Source organism: Lathyrus oleraceus, chromosome 5 (genome assembly GCF_024323335.1).
Source record: "Lathyrus oleraceus cultivar Zhongwan6 chromosome 5, CAAS_Psat_ZW6_1.0, whole genome shotgun sequence".
NCBI lineage: Eukaryota > Viridiplantae > Streptophyta > Magnoliopsida > Fabales > Fabaceae > Lathyrus > Lathyrus oleraceus.
Window position 1 is genome coordinate 184,074,260 of NC_066583.1, and position 18,933 is coordinate 184,093,192.

Genomic DNA, 18,933 nt, shown 5'->3' on the forward strand with positions numbered 1-18,933 from the left:
AATTAGATCGATGATGTGTGCAAGGCCACAAGTGCACGACAATGTCAAGTAGTGTAATAATATCCCACTGGGAGACGTGTATGACTACCTAATTTTATCCTAACTATGTTTAGCTAAAGCGATCATAATTTTGGTTGGTTTAGTGCAAATTGAAATAAGATTTAATAGATAAATAAAATAGAACACGAGGTTGTGATCATCTATCAAGACTTACCTTGTTGATTATCTGAATTCGAACACGAGAATAACTAAGCAATTTATAGAAAAGTAGATAAATATGTATGACACCCACTTTCATGGCGTGCATATCTAGACGTGTTTCTGGAACGACTAGACAAAATTCTCAATTGAGAGCGAGTCAATTTGTCACGGAGGGTGTCTCGCTACTCTATTGTTTAACAATCTGATATCGATTCGTATTGTTAGACGATAGGCCAAGATCTAGAGAGAGAGGGGGGGGGGGGGATAGATCACAAGTTCAAATTTGAACCAAAATTGGTTTTGAAATTTTTTATAGCGCGGAAGCAAGTTTAAGAATTTCTTAGATAAAAAATCGTCTAAAAGAACCTACTATCGAAAAGCCCAAATATGCGTAGAGGTGTCAATGAAATGATAATAATCCACAAGTCAACTAACAATAACTAATCATAAATAGTTGAATACAATACAATAAGAAAGTCTATCTCCAATGATCAAAACACACAAAAACTTAAGTCAATCAATTTGTCGAACACTTAGTGTGTGATCAACAATGTTTGGAACTTTATGTAGGGTTTGTTGTTCTTAGAAATCCAATCACAACCAAATGGTTTGTTATCTACACAATAACACAAATTTCAAAATGCATTCAAAATTATGATCTAAACAATATTGATAGAATGATCAATACAATCGACAATTTGCAAACCACAAAATAAAAGAGATAGAGATAAAGAGAGTGCACAAGGATTTGTTTAGGCAGTTCCCCAATCGACATCACTATGGGTACGCCTGCCCTCAATTTGAATTTGAATTGAGATATTATAATAAATCTTACTTTGCAAAATGTGTGTATACAATATATGAAGAAATTGAACTCTTCAAACCCTAAGTTTGATGTTGACTCTACAACCTCCAAAACCATTGATCAAAGATTGATCAAGTAACCAAAAATGCCGCTTCAATTCACTTGTTCTTGCCACTTCCTTACAAGGCACTCCTTGTCCCAAGGCTTGCACCCAGTTGAATTAATCTCAAGCGCGCACTTGTTGAAACCAGAGATTGGCAACATGATCCACTGTCTCACGCTACTCCCTTGCCGCACCCCTTGTACCAAGGCTTTCACTCGATCGGATCCGAATTGCATAATTTTGTCTAAAACCTTCAAACCATAAGCAATCTTGAAGGAAAACCCCAACTCAGATTTCTGATTTGAATCCCTCAAAGTTCTTAACCCAATATTCCCGGTACAACAAACCTAAGTGGATGTTATCAACCCTAATCTAGATGTAACTCAGTCAAAAATGATTATGTGTAGTTTGATTGTGTGTATGATGAAGGAGAATTGCCATCCAAGACGCAGTGGAATTTAAAATTTTCTCCATTTAGTGATCCTTACGAATGGGCATGATCAGTGATAGAATCGTTACCTCTTGTGGCGATTCAAACCTTTGGTGCAGATCTCTGATAATGATCAAAGCCTTTGACACAGATCCACGGGGCGATCACGAACGTTGAACGATGACAACGTCTCTACTCAGTCCACACGAACGGATTCCTTCAATCGCAGTGCTAGCTGTTATGAATGAAGGCTTTGAGTGAGAGAAAGAGGGAAACAAAATTCCAAGTCTCTACTTGAATTTCAGTCTGAGTGGAGTGGAGTGACAATGCTTCTACCCAAGGGGTTCTATTTATAGAACCACTTGTGTGGGCTTCAAGCTAAAAAGCCCACTTAAGTGTATATTGGCCCATATCTTATAATATGCCCAAAATCACTTAAGTATTTGGTACCTTACCATATTTCGTCTCCCACTTAAGTGCACCGTACCTTACAGTGTTCCTTAGTTACTCTACCTCTCATCAATCCGTCCTTTGTGTGTGACCCTATAGGTTTTCGCGGTGTTGGCAATTATATTAAATCATGCATTTAACATAATAAACAGTGAGCGGTATCTAGCAACACATCACTGCTACCCAAGTCACGAAAATGTCATGTGATCTGACAAAACCTCTTGTGATAATAATTATGTGTATAATTACCCCTTTGCCCTTATGTCTATATTGAACACAAGGTATAGACCGTGTCACCCTTGTCCAGTTCAATATTGGGCCCATAGACATTTATCCTGTTACGCAGGATTGGCAAATTCCATCTAGGACACTCATGTCCCTCAGCATGCTTCGTGGAGTACCCATCAACTGTCTTTATGGTTATCCAGTTACGGACAATGTTGGATCAGCAATAAAGCACTCGACTTTACATCTAGGATCCATAGTGGTTTCAGGTCGAAGAGTGGTATACACTATTATCACCATGAGAATAACTTATGACACTTTGCATAACTTTCTATATAGTATTCTCATAGCGGGTCAATCCGGTATAAATATTACTCCTAATATTCATACCTATGTTTAAGACTTGATAACTCTTTATCCATGATCCATGAGATGTGATCATCAGTCTACAAACATAATAGTCTTAATGCTTTAATGTTATCCCACTTCACATTAAAGCTCGACTACGGATACTTTAAGAACAGTGCCTTTATGTTTAATGTGTTCTCATGATTAAGTCACACTTAATACATTAAACGGACTATCTATTCTAGGGACTTTATTAATCAACCATAATAAAGAAAATGCCTTTTATTATTAATAAATAATTCGATACAAGTACCAAAAGTATTGGCCTCTAGGGCTTACACCAACATATGCATAGATGGAGTTGAAGATGATGAGAATGCTTTGAAATCCTGGATTCATGTAGGTTTTACTCACTCTATAAACCTTAATAGAGAATGACACATGCATATAGTATTTATATGCATGAGTGATTGAAGGCAAAAAGGAATGCAAAAATTCAAGATTTAAGGTCTATAGGTTGATCTATATGAGCCATGTGTCAACTTATACAAGTCACGTGTCGATTTGTTTGGAGCATAGGTCGACCCGTAAAGGTCATGTGCTCCCTATAGGTCGACCTGACAAGGCGGCACATGAGACAAATCTTACAGGCTTTAATAATGTAGTATGGGTGTCGACCTGTACATTATATGTGTCGACCTATGTTGAAGACAATTCTCTATAGGTCGACCTAAAGTCGTATGTGTCGACCTATGCAGTGTTTTCACACAAAAACTCAATTTTTGATGCATAAAAATCTTTTTCAATCATGTTGACATGCTTCCTAAGGCAAAAATGCACAATATGCACACCTAGAATCAGTTGATACCGTCCAATGTACAAAAATGCTAAAGTTTCTCCTAGTTTTGACATCATTCAAAACACATCTAAATAGAAAGTTACACTCACACGTATCCTTTAGACTATGATTGTATTTAGGTTGCCTTTGTTTTCGCAACCGACACAAATACTTTTAAGAACTCTGATTCTAAAATAAAAATACATATAATTCTCGTAGTTCATGTACGAATAAATAAATTGGGGATCATCATGATATAAACTCTCATGACCCTTGTCCTTATAGAACTACTCACTCATGGTGAGTTAAACAACAATTAGGCAAATAAAAGATATAACATGAAAAGTAAATAAAGTAAAAAATTGCAAGTAAAGAACCTGAATAAAAGAAAGGCTGATTAAATAAAGAAAACTAGAGAAATACAGTAATATTGCAGAAGAATACAAATGAGAACAAAGAACTCAAGTTGAAAATTACAAAATGTATAGAAGTAACAGGTGATAAAGCTCCCCTAAGTGTCACCTTTAGGTTCCCCTTATTTCTTAAGCTCTAGTGTATTATTTATGTAAAAACTAATAATTAAATCACTCATAATCATTCATAATTAGAACATTATAATTAATATTCACTAAGCTTTAAGTCTTGACTAGTTTAAGACTTCCATAGGTAAAAAAAAGTTCCAAAAACTCTTAATCATTCATAATTAGTGCACTAGCATAAATGATTACTTTTGGATGAGAAAAAGAAATTTCAGAAGTTCAGAAGTTGGGAAAACATTACAGAATATCAAAGTTTGAATAAAAAACTATGAATGACAAAGGCAGTGTCAGCTGACACGAGGGAATCGTGTCAGTCAACACATTTGTGTTAGGAAACACAAACATATTGTGTTGTACTTAGGAAATTATTACAGGGTCACCTTCAAGGGCTAACACGACTCGTGTCATCTAACACGGTCAGACCGTGTTGGCCACGGGTCTTCTGTACCAGGATAACTTGCAAACGCGCAATTTTTTGCCTTTTTTTTATTAAATCTCGCCTAACACTTCCTTAATAGTTGAAATCAATAAAAACAAATAAAAACGCATAAAAGAGACACAAAATGATGAAAACACTCAAGAAAGCGTAAACAAAATAAGCTAAAAATACTATACAATAATCACTTACCAAACACCCCCAAACGTAAATTATTGCTTGTCCTCAAACAACAAGCTTGCTTAGGAAAAAAATTGGATCTAAGTGGTTCAATTATTCAAAATCTTAAGAGAATGAAATCACTGGTACTCATACGTGGCTCATTGTTCCGATCGGCTAAGGTTTAGGTTCCCCCGTACTCACTAACACCAAGACAAATATTTATGACAAATACAAATACAAACAAACGTTTCTTATGACTGTTAAACACACTGATGACAATTATTGGATCATCTGATTCCCTAAAATTCAAGTTTCTCTCTATAAACTTCATGAACGCAACATTAAGGTGGTAGATGAGTATGCCACGACTCTCAGTCACTAACTACCATGACCTACTGAAGAAATTGGTCAATCAGATTGTGGCGAGCCAAAACATAAAGATATCTACCACCAACATGTTCAACATTTTCCAAGGCCCTTATGAATATTTGAGGGAGTATCTCACCCGCTTTAATGAGACGACTATGAAGGCCATCCACTCCAACATGATGGTTCTTGTAGGAGCATGCTTAGAATTTTTATGAATCCCTCACCCAGAGGTCTGCGGCTTCCCTGACGGAGTTAATGATGTATGCAAAATGCTATATAAAAGGAAAGGAAAGCAACACCGAAAAGTCGGCCAGAGATGTTAAGGGAGTGGATAACTAGGAACTCTGATAACTCGTAGCGATCACATAAGAATCACTATACGTCGACTGTTAGAGACAAGGCAACCTTCAAACAAAGTGGGAGGCCTACAAAGAGATTCACACCCTTAAACGCTCACAGTGAGTAGATATGGCATGAGGTTATCCATACACACAACATTCCTCTTCTACCAACCCCAAGTTATACATCACGAGGCCTGAACTCAGTAGGTGATGCAAGTTTCACGAGGTCAAGGGGCACCACATAGAAGACTGTTACTAACTCAAGAAGGACCTTAACAAGTCCTCCAAAGACTGGATAGTACTCTCCGTCTCACCATTAGTCCGTGGATGATATGCATGACTCAACCTCAGTCTAGTACCCATAACTTCTTATAAGCTCTCCCAAAACCTAGAAGTGAATCTCAAATATCTATTGAAAACTATACTCGATGGAATGCCATGCAACTTCACAACATTACTAATGTATATTTCAGCCAACGAAAAATGGATCTTAATCAGTATGAAATGAGCCGATTTAGTCATCCTATCAACAATAATCCAAATCGAATCATTCCCTTTCAGAGTACTCAACAACCCGGTCACAAAGTCCATCGAGATACTATCCCATTTCCATTCAGGTATATCCAATGGTTGCATCAGAACATACAACTTCTGATGCTCAATCTTTGACTTCTGACAAGTTAAACAAGCATAAATAAATTGAGCAATATCTCACTTCATACCCGACCACCGAAACATTTTCTTAAGATCTTGGTAAATCTTAGAAGCCCTAGGATGAATAATCAAACTACTTCTATGACTTTCCTCAAGAATCATACGCTTTAGTTCCGACACGTCAGGCACACATACTTTGTTCCGAAATTTCAACACACCATTCTTCTCAACTCTAAAATCCTTATCTCTATCCTGACAAACAGAAGATAGTCGATCAACCAAGCTTATGTCTAGCTTCTCACCGTCTCTGGTATCGTCGAGGAAACCACTAGTAAACTTCAATATGCCCAATCTCACACTAATAGGAGTCACCTTGCATGCTAAGCTCATATCTCTGAATTGATCAAGTCTAGTTATCTCACTATCATAACTGACATGTGCAATAATTTCCGACTCGAAGCATCGACTACAACATTGGCTTTACCATGATAGTAATTTAGACCAAAGTCATAGTCCTTCAAGAACTCCAACCATCTCCTCTGCCTCATATTAAGCTCCTTCTGATCAAAAGAATATTTTAGGATTTTATGATTAATGAATACTTCAAATCTAGAACCATATAAGTAATGTCTCCAAATCTTCAATACAAAAACCATTGTCGCCAATTCTAAGTCATGTATATGATAGTTCTTCGAATGGACTTTCAACTGTCGAGAAGCATAAGCCACTACCTTTCTAATATGCATAAGTACTCTTCCTAAACCCATCTTGACGCGTCACAATATACTACAAATGGTTCCTTCACATCTGGTAAGGTTAAAACTGGTGCAATAGTCAACCTCTTCTTCAATTCTCTAAAACTTTCCTCACACTCGATATTCCACACGAGTGCTTGACCCATTCGGATCAACTGAGTCAAAGGTAGAGCTAACTTGGAAAAACCCTCGATGAATCTCCTGTAGCAACCGACTAGTCCAAGGAAACTTCCGATCTCAATAACTGTCTTCAGAGCTTCCCACTGTAATACTGCATCTACTTTTGAAGGATCCACCGTTATACCACCACAGGAGATTACATGACCCAGAAAACTAACTTCATGTAACCAGGACTCACATTTAGATAACTTGGCATACAATTGTTTCTCTTTTAGAACTTAAAGCATAATATGAAGATGCTCTACATGATCCTCTTATGACTTGGAATATATTAGGATGTCGTCAATGAAAACCACAACAAACTTATCCAGGTAAGGATGGAAAGTTCGATTCATATACTTCATAAATACACAAGGGGAATTAGAAACTCCGAACGACATCACTAAGTATTCATAGTGACTGTACCCAGTTCTAAAAGCAGTCTTCGAGGTATCTTCATCTTTCACTCGGATCTGGTGATAGCCAGATCTCAAATCTATCTTGCTGAATACACATGCTTCAACCAATTGGTCCATAAGATCATCAATTGTGGAAAAAGGATATTTATTCTCAATAGTGACTTTGTTCAGCTGGTGATAGTCGACACACAATCTCATACTGCCATCATTCTTCTTAACTAATAACACCGAAGCTCCTCAAGGAGACACACTTTATCTGATAAATTTATTCTCAAGTAAATCTTCAAATTGTTACAACGGTACATGCAGCCTGAAAACCTCTGTTGTGCATTATCTCACAAATATTTTGCTTCCTCAGTTAAGATACGAGTCTCGTAAAGAACATGCTGAGCATTAATATAAACCATAACCCCGAATATCTTTTCAATTTCCTGCAACCAAGTCTGCGCGTCTTCTAGATCATACCTCCTTTTAAAGGTCAGAGGATTATTCCTCTGGAATCTGCTTAGTCCACGACCCTCACCACCTTCATCCTGATTGTTCTGTTGAGCCTGCAAAGCATGTTGTGCATGTCCCATTACTTGAGCCATAGCTTGCAGAGCCTCAACAATATCACAACCGTTTCTCCTAGCCATTTCTCAATATATCAACAAATAATTGTTAGAAGAAACATTGTATCGACAATGTTCAAACACTCATCGCACACTAGGAAATGACATAATCAACAAAACCTGACCGGATGGACCGACCTGCTCCGATACCACTATGTAACACCCTAAACCCCAAACTTTATTTTTAATGAAAAATTCATGCATATGATATTACCTCATAAAAACTCCCAGACATAAACATGCAAACTAAATAATTTACAACGAGAGATAAAAGAAAAAACATATTATAAGTCTGAATAAAACATCATTGAAATTTCCATAAAAGAGAGTTACAACTCAATACATGAAAATACAAGCACCCAAATCCCCGATGTTACAGACCAAAACATTTATTCAACTAAATGAAAAAACAGTAAATGCTAAGAGAACATCACAACCATCTCACGATCATCACAATCTATCACTCATTCTAATTACATATACAACATTGCACAAAACCAATCCAACAAAATAAAGAAGAGGGTCAGAATACACTTACAAGTAATAACGATGAAATTTAACAACAGGATGATAAACGAATATAATAATAATACTAGTACATAAACACATACACAAATACAAACATAAGTATTCAAGATATGCGATGCTATTATACACCAACTCCTCTTTACAAAGATTTTGTGGATATCAGAGATATGTTACTGATTTCTTCCACGGTCTCCGGTCCCTTACCTGAATCGGAAATCTCCACCAAATAGATATGAAACTCGTCTTAGGTATCTCCACTAGACCAACGATCCCACCAAATAAATATGAGAACACCGAATAGACCGAAATCTCACATAACTCATATATATATATATATATATATATATATATATATATATATATATATATATATATATATATATATATATATATATATATATATATATATATATATATATATATATATATATTAAATGAAAGAAAATCATGACTAGTAGTATACTAATTGAGTAGAAAACTTTCACATGACAATATTATTGTCTACCTAATAGTCAAGTAATCCTACGAATCCGTCATTACTCGCTTGTGCGTTGCCAACATGAATAAGGTTGTCAAGCCCTATACTCCTATAGAAGAGATGTTACACTGAGATGAAGAATCTTGAAAATTATGAACCATGTTCTTCAAGTAATTTGCTCACGTCTATATCAATGGAGTCTTAAACAATATATGCAAGTTTTCAGACCGCAGACTTCACGTGGTCAATCGATCATCACCCCCTTTCTATTTTTCTTCCCGCACCTCCTCACTTTTACTATATATTTTTAGTATCATTAATCATTTTCCTTTCAATAAATTAAAATTATACCAATAGTCTTTTTTTTTTTGGCGTTCTGACTTTGCAATGCATAGTATTATAAGCTTTTATTTAAATTCAATAAATACAACTGAAATAAAAATAGACACCATGCTCACAAACAAACTTGCTTACTTTCTCTTCATTTTCTCTACCATTCATTTATCAATATATATATATATATATATATATATATATATATATATATATATATATATATATATATATCCCAAAAGAGATGCAGCTTTCGTCTTCAGATTAATATTTAGATAAAACAAAAAAAAAAAACATGAGGTTTTTCTGAAAAAGTGCGTACATCTAAATTCAGTCAATTTCACTATTTGAGAGTCGTCAACTTCACCCCATTCAAACTGTTTTCACGTCCTCTTCTTTCCAACAAATTTCAAATAAACATAAAGACATTATGCATAGCTCCAATATTGTTGCAACTTTTATTCATCACCAGAATGGAGCTTAAAAACATAAAGACATTATGAACGCAAACCATAGCAATGGAGCTTAGAACAAAATAAAATAACATTGACATATGAAAATAAACCCGGCCCACGTTGCCGAACCAGAATGCCATCATCACCAACCAAAGCTCGCTCACGTCTCTGACACAACAATTTACACCATGCGCAAGTTAGCCTCATCAGACACAACCACGTAATAATAAGCACCTTTCTCTCACTCAAAATATACACTTTTCATAAAATACAAAATATCATTGCGATTTCTTGAAAAATAAATATAAAAACAATGTTTACTACGTTTTTTTGTCTTGTAAACTTCTCTCTGTCTCCTTTCTGAAGCAGTTGTTGAGAGAGAGAGAGTTTACCCGAAGAACAGATCCCTATTTCTTCATTTCTCTGCTCATTCGATCTTCTCTTCTCTATCAGGTTTCTGACATTCTCCTTTTCAATTCATCTCTCTTTCTTCCAACTCTTTCTCTCTCTCTCTCTCTCTCTCTCTCTCTCTCTCTCTCTCTCTCTCTCTCTCTCTCTCTCTCTCTCTTCTCTTCCTTTCTTTCTTCATAACTCTAACTTGCCTCTTGCTTCTTCGATTGCTCTGTTTTTTTCAAACTCAATTCGCGATTAGGGTTTATCGCTTCTGAACTTCGGACTTCAATTTTCATTTCTCGTGTTTATTAAGCTTTAATTTTAACCGACTTGTTGCTTCAATTTTCTGTTTTGAAGATTGAAGAGAGAGAAGAATGATTATCAAGCGGAACTTGAAATCTCAAATGCCGCCTTTGAAACGGTGTAGGCTCGGTGACTCGCTTGGAGAAGAGGACGACTGTTCTTATGCTTCTAAGAAGAGGAAAACGAGTGGTTATTATTATCCTTTGAACCTTTTGGGGGATGTTGCTGCCGGTTTGATTCCGGTCAGTTTTCACAGTTTGTTGAGTGCTGGTGTATCGGAGAGGGGATTCTCTGCGTCTTGGTGCACGCAAGTTCCGTGCTCCCCCGGTGAAGTTGAGTCGAAGTCGAAAGAGGAGATGGTTCCGGTGAAGACAAATCAGGTTCAGCGACCGCCATTGGTTAGAACTTCGAGAGGGAGAGTTCAGGTTCTTCCTTCTCGTTTTAACGACTCTGTTATTGATGATTGGAAGAAGGATGGAAAAACCAGTTTGCGTGATTGTGAAGTTGAATTTGAATGCAACAAGGACAGGGTAGTAGTACCCAAAACTTACAATAACAATGTCAGAAAAGGGCGTAACAATGGGAAAGTTGGTTATAAGCAACGCAAGTATTTGGCATTGTGTGGGGAGGATGATGTTACCGTGAGTGGGCGGCATAAGAGTTTTGGTAGAAGGAACGGTTCAGCTTTGTATGAGGATGAAGTTGATTTGGCTATGGGTAGTGATGATATAGTTGAATGGAAGGAGAATAATGGAGAGAAGAAAGATGGGTTATATGGGCCAGAAGATTTTTATGCCTCTGATATAGTGTGGGCCAAAGCTGGGAGGAAGGAACCTTTTTGGCCAGCTGTTGTGATTGATCCTGTCAAACATGCACCTGAGTTGGTCCTAAGATCTTGTATAGCTGCTGCTGCATGTGTCATGTTTCTTGGCAATGCTGGGAATGAAAATCAAAGGGTATGGAATTGGAATGTATGATATAAGATATTTGAATATGGAATGTTCACTAATTTACTATATAGAGCTTCTTTGCTATTTAGGAAATTTATTGTGGTTTGGTTATTTGAACAGGACTATGCATGGGTGAAGCATGGCATGATCTTTCCATTTATGGATTTTGTTGACAGGTGAGAAGTTGTTGGTTATTGTCTCTCTTGTTTTCATTGATTTAATTTTCCGGAAGAAATTTTGTTTACTAGGCTGGACGGTGGTCTTTGATTTAGGTTTCAAGAGCAGCCTGAATTGAGTAACTATAGTCCCTCTGACTACCAAATGGCAATAGAGGAGGCATTTTTGGCCGACCAAGGCTTTACAGAGAAGTTGATGGATGATATAAATGCAGCAGCTTGTGCTACTGTTTATGATGATACTATTCTGAAATCCTCCTTCCGAGAGGTCTGTGGTTCAAACCAGTATGGAAGAGCAGGAAAACATTTTCTGAACCAGGTAATCTGCTTCATATTTATTTATAGTTTTTATTTGTTATGTAACTATTGCTCCACAGAGTTTTGAATGTTGTTGAAGTCTAGTCTTCTTTGATGCTTCATTAATTGGAATTTGTAATTTTATATGCAGGATTTATTTGATAAAAAAGACTCACGATCATGTGAAGCGTGTGGATTGACTCTTTCTTACAAGATGTCAAAGAAAACTAATGGTTTGACTCCGAATGGTCAACTCCTATGTAAAACATGTGCAAGGGTTAGTATGCTTTGCCTTTTTCTTCTAAATACTTATATTTAAGTCTGCGATGAAAACATTATGATTGAAGCTCTGTGTCTGTGTTGAAACTCTGTATTTTGTAGCCTTTGAAGTCATTTGTTCTTTGCAGTTAAGAAATTTTTCTATTTGTTTTGAAAATTGCATATTTTGTAGTATCTGAAGTCATTTAGTTTTGGCAGTTAACGAAATCAAAACATTATTGTGGCATATGCAAGAAAGTTTGGAATCATTCAGATAGTGGAAGCTGGGTGAGTTAGCTAAATTCCATTAACTAATTAAGGCAATTTTTTTCTGCTAGACTGTTGCATTGTAGCATTAATTTTTTTTTTTGACCTTTTGGGGTGTTTCCTTGGAATCAGGTGCGCTGTGATGGATGTAAAGTGTGGGTGCATGCCGAATGTGACCAAATTTCGAGAAACCATTTCAAGGTTTTATCCATTACTTAATATCACAGTTTTGTAGCTTCTCTTTATTAAAAGTTCATAAAGTGACATTTAGCGTTTTATTGCTTTGAATACTTTGTTTCTTTGAAGGATCTTGAAAGCACCGATTATTACTGCCCTACATGTAGAGGCAAGTTTGACTTTGAGTTATCTGATTCAGAAAAATCAAAGACAAAAGTCAGGTGAGTCTATTATTTTTCTTTCTCTGTCTTCCCTAACCCTGGTATTACATAAAAGGTGTCATTTTCATGTGTATATAATTTGTATGTTTCCAATAATGTTGGAGAGCTTTTGTGCAGATCGAACCGAAACAGTGGGCAGCTAGTGCTTTCAAATAAGGTCAATGTTCTCTGCAATGGTGTGCAAGGCATATATTTTCCAAGCCTACACTTGTAAGTACTACAAACTCCTTCAAAAGGCTTGGACATAATTTCCTGATGTGGCTTATCATTCAAATTACTTTCTCGGATGTCCTTGCACAACTACCATTGTTTTTTTATTACTTATATATTGGGAATTTATCTCTTTCTTTAAGTTTTTATCGTGGGCTGATACATATTCTTCTTCTCCAGAGTTGTGTGCAAGTGTGGTTTTTGTGGGACAGAAAAACAAGCTCTTAGCGAATGGGAAAGGCACACGGGTTCCAAATTAAGAAATTGGAAAACAAGTATTACTGTGAAAGACTCTAGGCTACCTTTGGAACAATGGGTTTGTATATATGGCTCTTATTTAATTTCGATGCATAATATTCCCTATCTATTTTGTGTTGAAAATACACTAATGTGTTCATTATTTTATTTTATTAAAATTGTTCACGAACCAAATTCATTAGAATTGTATTATTCAGTTGTACCAAAAAAAAAAGAATTCTATTCTTCAGTATGTATTTAATGTGCTTATTTATGGGCCTACTACTCTGGTCTCATTTATAAGTGAAAATACTTATTTTTACACTTTTTTTTTTCTTTCGGTAATTTCACTTTTTAAAGATGGTAGTCAAGGGAGTTTTTTAATGTAAAAAAGGAAATACATTTACTAACCTGCCCCTATTTATAATGATTGTCTATTCACAATATTAATCACTTAATTTAAGGTTGTATTTGGAATAGTAATAACATTAACTGTGGATAAATTAGTCAACATTTGCTTATATTATTTGAGTCCAACTAATATAGATATTTGTTGCTTATAGCTGAGTCCGGAAGGAGTATAAGTGGAATATTGTATGCTGCATATTATTTTAATTATAATTATAATTATTAATAAAAAAAATTCTTCATCTTAAGTATTAGACCTTAGATTTCATTGTAGTTTTTTCCCATCAGTATCAATATATATTTTTTAATTTTGTATTCTTAACAAAATGCTAATGATACTGACCTTTTCAAACTCAATAATAGTGCTAATATGATGCTTTTTGGATACTCAGATGCTGCAGGTTGCCGAAGTTCATGCTAATGCTCTAGTTTCCGTCAAACCTAAAAAACCTTCTTTAAAAGAAAGGAAGCAGAAGTTGCTTACCTTCTTGAAAGGTAACCTTTTTCCCCTTCCTTTTCTACAACATTGCTATATGCTATATTTGCTACATGTTCTCATAGTGATAATGTAACTACAATTTTTTTTCTCTGACAGAGAGGTATGAACCTGTTTATGCTAAGTGGACTACAGAGCGCTGTGCTGTTTGTAGATGGGTTGAAGACTGGGACTACAATAAAATTATCATTTGCAACAGGTACATCTCCATCATTTCTAGATAACACCCTCCATTTTTTTCTTCATATGCTAGCTTGAGCTATGAAGAACTAATATGTATGATGAGTTTCATTTCAATTAATACAAAAATGCATTACATATTTTATAGATGTCAAATAGCTGTTCACCAAGAATGCTATGGAGTATTAAATGTTAGAGACTTTACATCTTGGGTCTGTAAAACCTGCGAGACACCTAAAATCAAGCGGGAGTGTTGTCTTTGTCCTGTAAAAGGTTTGTCTTGCACAATATTTCAAACACATGGTATATAGTGTCATCATCTTTTTATTTGTTTGGATTGATATAGACTCACCTTTTCTTTGTGAATTCTACTTTTTGAAACTGTCTTGTTCCTTAAATCTTGTACAATTGTTATTTAAGAAGATTTTTTAAAAATAAATAATACGGTAGTGATTATTTTATAGAGAATTTCATGTAAAGCCAAAGTTTTTTTTAATCATGAAAATAACTCTTTGTTCTTTCATCTACCACTCATCAAAATTAAAAAATATATTTTCATTAGTCAGAAAATTTCAGGTTCCAATATTTTCCAAAAGCTGAAACAAGCAGCTAGAAACTCAAATGATTATTATTTTACAATTTTTTTTTTCATAAAATAGTCTTAAACAAACATACTCTAAATCAGTTTTTAATATTCTTGGATGAGAACTTTTTGACCCTTTTTTACAATGAAATTAGTTTGATCTGCTATAAGTGTAATCTTTCTCGCATTGTTATCCACCTTTTTAAAAATATTTTTGAACTCCCAGGTGGTGCTCTAAAGCCAACCGATATTGACACATTATGGGTTCATGTCACCTGTGCTTGGTTTCGACCTGAAGTCTCGTTTGCTAGTGATGAGAAAATGGAACCTGCTTTGGGAATTCTTAGTATTCCATCAAATTCTTTTGTGAAGGTAAAGCTATTGACTACTACAAAATCCTCCTTGAAAGTAATTTTGGTCAATGGCAGAAGTGATTTCATTCTTTGCATATTTCTTCACTGTTAGAATTGTTCACACTACATATCATAAAGATGAAAAGTATCTATCAGATTTTATTATTCTGTCCGTTGAGTGTGGGATAAAGAAAATGAGCTAAACTCCCGATTTTCTTGATATCTTAATCATTAGATGACTCTTGGTTCAATCTAATAAATGCACTCTAAGGTCTGTCCTATTTGAATTTCAGATTTGTGTTATTTGCAAGCAAATTCATGGTTCCTGCACACAGTGCTGCAAATGCTCCACTTATTTCCATGCCATGTGTGCATCAAGGGCTGGTTACCGAATGGAGGTAAGGTTTCTATTGAATTGAGTTGGCTTGCTCGGTATCTTCTAATTTGGACTTTTTCTTTATTACTACTAAAGTTTAATGATGATTTTCAATTTATTTCCTATTTTTAAGCATTGTTTTCAATAACAAAACAGTTTGATTACTGATTATGAATACTCACCAGTCATCATTAGTACACGCATTCCCCACTGGGGCTTTAAGAATATTTGGAAAAACACCATTTTCATTCTATAAAAAATTAACAACTCCGCCAGGGGAATGAGTCTCGGTTGTTGTGTTATTGAATGTTTCATCTTTGTCAAATCGCCAATATTTAACCAAACTTTCTCCTTTCTAAATGCAGTTGCATTGTTCGAAAGCCAATATTTAACTAAACTTTCTCCTTTCTAAATGCAGTTGCATTGTTCGAAGAAAAATGGGAAGACAATAACAAAAATGGTTTCATATTGTGCTTACCACAGGTATCTAATCAACAATTATAACAAAAAAAAAGAGATGATTTTTCATCCTTTGTTCGTTTCTACCATTGCCTCTACGCAGTGTTTGCTTTTTTGCTCAGTACTTGCACATTTATAAGTTTATATGCAAGTCACTTTAAGCTCAATCTTATTATCATCCTTTCATCTTTAGTAATATCTGTTATTTCCTGCAGAGCTCCAAATCCAGACAATGTTTTGATTTTGCAAACCCCTTTTGGGGTCATTTCAACCAAAAGCCTTCTTCAAAAGAAAAAAATTGGATCAAGATTAATCTCATCTAATAGAATAAAGCAAGAAGAGACTCCTATTAATATCACTGAGCATGACCCATTCTCTGCTGCTCGGTGTCGTATCCTTAAAAGAACAAATCATACCAGAAAGGTACATTGGAGAAAATTGCTCATGGTGATGAATGTTTGTAAAATAAAACATAAATAATGCAGGATCGATTGTATTTGTAAAAGAGATATTAAGCGTGTGTTTGTAACACCTTTTTTCTTAAATAAACACTTAAAAAATTACTTTTGAAAGTTTTTATCTGTTTGTTACAGCTTTCTAAAAAATGAGAATAACAATCTAATTTTTTTTTCAAATGAGAAGTTTTTTAAGTAGCTTCTCTTGAAAATCATTTTTAATGGATGTCTTTTTTTAAAAATGATTTTTAGTCCAGTAGATAAATACAAAATAGCATTGTTTTTTTTAAAAAACTCTAAATTCTTAAATGTCGTTTTTATTTTTTAGTCTGTAAGAAACAAATCTGATGTATTTGCTAACTGGTAATGCTACCTCACTATAATGTGTCTGCTGCTGCTTGCACTGGTTCCTTTGTTTCTGTGTTCATCCTGTAGCTAGTTATCCATTGGTTCCTCTAAATTTTCTTCATTTCTTTTTAAATGTTCTACTTTCTCTCACTTTTATTTCTTCTACTTCTTAGAGAGCATCTGATGAAGCAGTTTTTCATCAAGCGAGGGGTCACTGCCACCATCCTTTGGATGCAATACAGAGTTTAAATGCCCACAGAGTAAACATTTTATCTTGAAATTATATAAGACATTACCAATTCTTTTAGATTGATTTTAATATATAAACTTCCCCTTTCTCTTATATTTTTCCCGCTTACTTTTTCATACCATTTTCCCTCAAACAGCCAGTAAAGGAGCCTCAAGCTTTTTCTTCTTTCAGAGAACGACTTTACCACTTACAGGTGCTATATCTTGGTTAGATTATTGGTTTCGGTGGTTTATTTTTCTGACTTTTTTGTTGGTACACTGGTATGATTTCAGAGAACCGAAAATGAACGGGTTTGCTTTGGTAGATCTGGCATACATGGATGGGGCCTCTTTGCACGTAGGAATATTCAAGAAGGAGAAATGGTATGGATTTCATGCAGAAATACATTTAACATTACAAAGACACACGACAGACTCCTGTGTACTGAATTGTCGATCAATCATCATCAGTGCAACATTACGACTCATGAAAACGATGTTCTGTATTGGTTGTATTTCTAGATTTCCCAGTGAATGATATCACCACCTTTTTATACAACAATAATGAAATTGATTTAATTATGAGCAGGTTCTTGAATATCGCGGGGAACAAGTAAGACGCAGCATTGCTGATTTGAGGGAGGCACACTATAGAGCAGAAGGGAAAGACTGCTACGTGAGTTAATTTCTCTATCTTTACATATATGAAAGTATCACAGTCATTTCTTTATTCATAATCACATGTTATGACACACTAAAATGCTTTACCCTCTTATTTTTGCAGCTGTTTAAGATAAGCGAAGAAGTGGTGGTTGATGCCACTGATAAAGGGAATATAGCACGACTAATCAACCATTCTGTGAGTCAAACCTAAAACTCGAATAGATTTTTGTAAATCCACAAAACTCTATAGTGGTCTTACTCTTACCTGCTGTTTGGTTCATGTTAATACAGTGTATGCCAAATTGCTATGCAAGGATCATGAGTGTGGGAGATGATGAAAGCCGAATTGTACTTATTGCAAAGACCAACGTATCTGCTGGTGACGAGCTAACGTATACACATCATTCTCTTTGTGCTTGTGCTTGTGTGGAGTTTCATCTTGATATTGTAAATGATGTTATTTTGCTATGTGCAGTTATGACTACTTATTTGATCCTGATGAGCCAGATGAATTTAAAGTCCCCTGCATGTGTAAAGCTTCGGGTTGCAGGAAATTCATGAATTAGGAAAAGATTATACAAAATGAAATGAAGATGATAGCACAACTGATATTGTTTCTTCTCCTTGAGGAGCAAAGCACTAACCCATCCCCTTCTACAGGGAAAATCTCACAGTTACACCAAAGCTGTAGTTTTTATCAAACCAAAACTAGGGACAGCAAACAAAACAAAAGAAAACAAGCATAGATTTTGTGTGTTTTTATTTTCCCTTTGGATATCCATTGAGGTCTAATAAAAGTTATTAAGATTTAGCAGCATTTGGCTCTTGGCGTCTCTGTAAATGTATCAGCCAGATATTAGTTTTATTTTACCTAAATTTAATGTTAACCAATTTCTTCCCCAAATGTATAGTTTGAGATGTTCTTATAATCTTAAACAGTTTACAAGTTTTGGAAAATTCTAATAAAAGAATTTGACTGAAAGCTGAGTACGTATTAAATTTAATACTGGACAAATGCTAGTGGCTTTTGAGGCCTCCAAACAATTTTTTTAAATATGTACAAAAGTCAAAAGCTAGTGGCGCATAAAATATCTTGAAAAGAATAGTCTACATAGATTTATACGCGGTAGGAAATAGTTTGTTTTTAAAGTTAACAAATAAAAAAGAGATTCAGTTTTGTGCATTTTCATATAAAAATTACATCAACAATCAACTCATAGAAAAATTCTTAAGATATAAGCAATAATAATCAGTTA

The 18,933-nt window shown here is 35.0% G+C and overlaps 2 protein-coding genes across 4 annotated transcripts; one reads left to right on the plus strand and one right to left on the minus strand.

Annotated features, from left to right (window-relative positions):
* Positions 1-6,658: 6,658 nt before the first annotated feature.
* Positions 6,659-7,869, minus strand: LOC127079595 (uncharacterized mitochondrial protein AtMg00860-like). Its single transcript, XM_051019978.1, has 2 exons — positions 7,602-7,869; positions 6,659-6,993 (listed from the first exon to the last, which is right to left on the minus strand). The coding sequence occupies exons 1-2, from the start codon at positions 7,867-7,869 to the stop codon at positions 6,659-6,661; spliced, it is 603 nt and encodes a 200-aa protein (XP_050875935.1).
* Positions 7,870-9,900: 2,031 nt separating this feature from the next.
* Positions 9,901-18,581, plus strand: LOC127082085 (histone-lysine N-methyltransferase ATX5). Of its 3 annotated transcripts, XM_051022313.1 has the most exons (24): positions 9,907-10,092; positions 10,390-11,291; positions 11,406-11,461; positions 11,558-11,780; positions 11,910-12,035; positions 12,236-12,304; positions 12,416-12,484; positions 12,590-12,681; positions 12,799-12,891; positions 13,072-13,207; positions 13,929-14,031; positions 14,132-14,231; positions 14,361-14,485; positions 15,022-15,167; positions 15,442-15,546; positions 15,943-16,007; positions 16,199-16,406; positions 16,960-17,046; positions 17,173-17,229; positions 17,309-17,398; positions 17,604-17,690; positions 17,799-17,873; positions 17,969-18,069; positions 18,153-18,581. In XM_051022313.1, the coding sequence occupies exons 2-24, from the start codon at positions 10,407-10,409 to the stop codon at positions 18,241-18,243; spliced, it is 3,189 nt and encodes a 1,062-aa protein (XP_050878270.1). In that variant the 5' UTR covers positions 9,907-10,092; positions 10,390-10,406; the 3' UTR covers positions 18,244-18,581. The 3 variants fall into 3 exon arrangements, 2 of the variants coding, with proteins under 2 accessions (XP_050878270.1, XP_050878269.1); XM_051022312.1 differs by having other exon boundaries at positions 9,907-11,291; XR_007788150.1 differs by lacking the exons at positions 17,969-18,069; positions 18,153-18,581 and having other exon boundaries at positions 9,901-11,291; positions 17,309-17,522; positions 17,799-17,861.
* The last annotated feature ends 352 nt before the right edge of the window (positions 18,582-18,933 follow it).

Bases quoted from the DNA above. Each gene is read 5' to 3' on its own strand.
- LOC127079595 (XM_051019978.1), bottom strand. From the start codon at position 7,869: ATGGCTAGGAGAAACGGTTGTGATATTGTTGAGGCTCTGCAAGCTATG. The intron at 6,994-7,601 runs GTATCTTAACTG...GGTTACATGAAG, and splicing joins GCATGTTCTTTACGAGACTC to TTAGTTTTCTGGGTCATGTA.
- LOC127082085 (XM_051022312.1), top strand. From the start codon at position 10,407: ATGATTATCAAGCGGAACTTGAAATCTCAAATGCCGCCTTTGAAACGG. The intron at 14,032-14,131 runs GTAACCTTTTTC...TTTCTCTGACAG, and splicing joins GTTGCTTACCTTCTTGAAAG to AGAGGTATGAACCTGTTTAT. The intron at 15,547-15,942 runs GTAAGGTTTCTA...TTCTAAATGCAG, and splicing joins GGGCTGGTTACCGAATGGAG to TTGCATTGTTCGAAGAAAAA.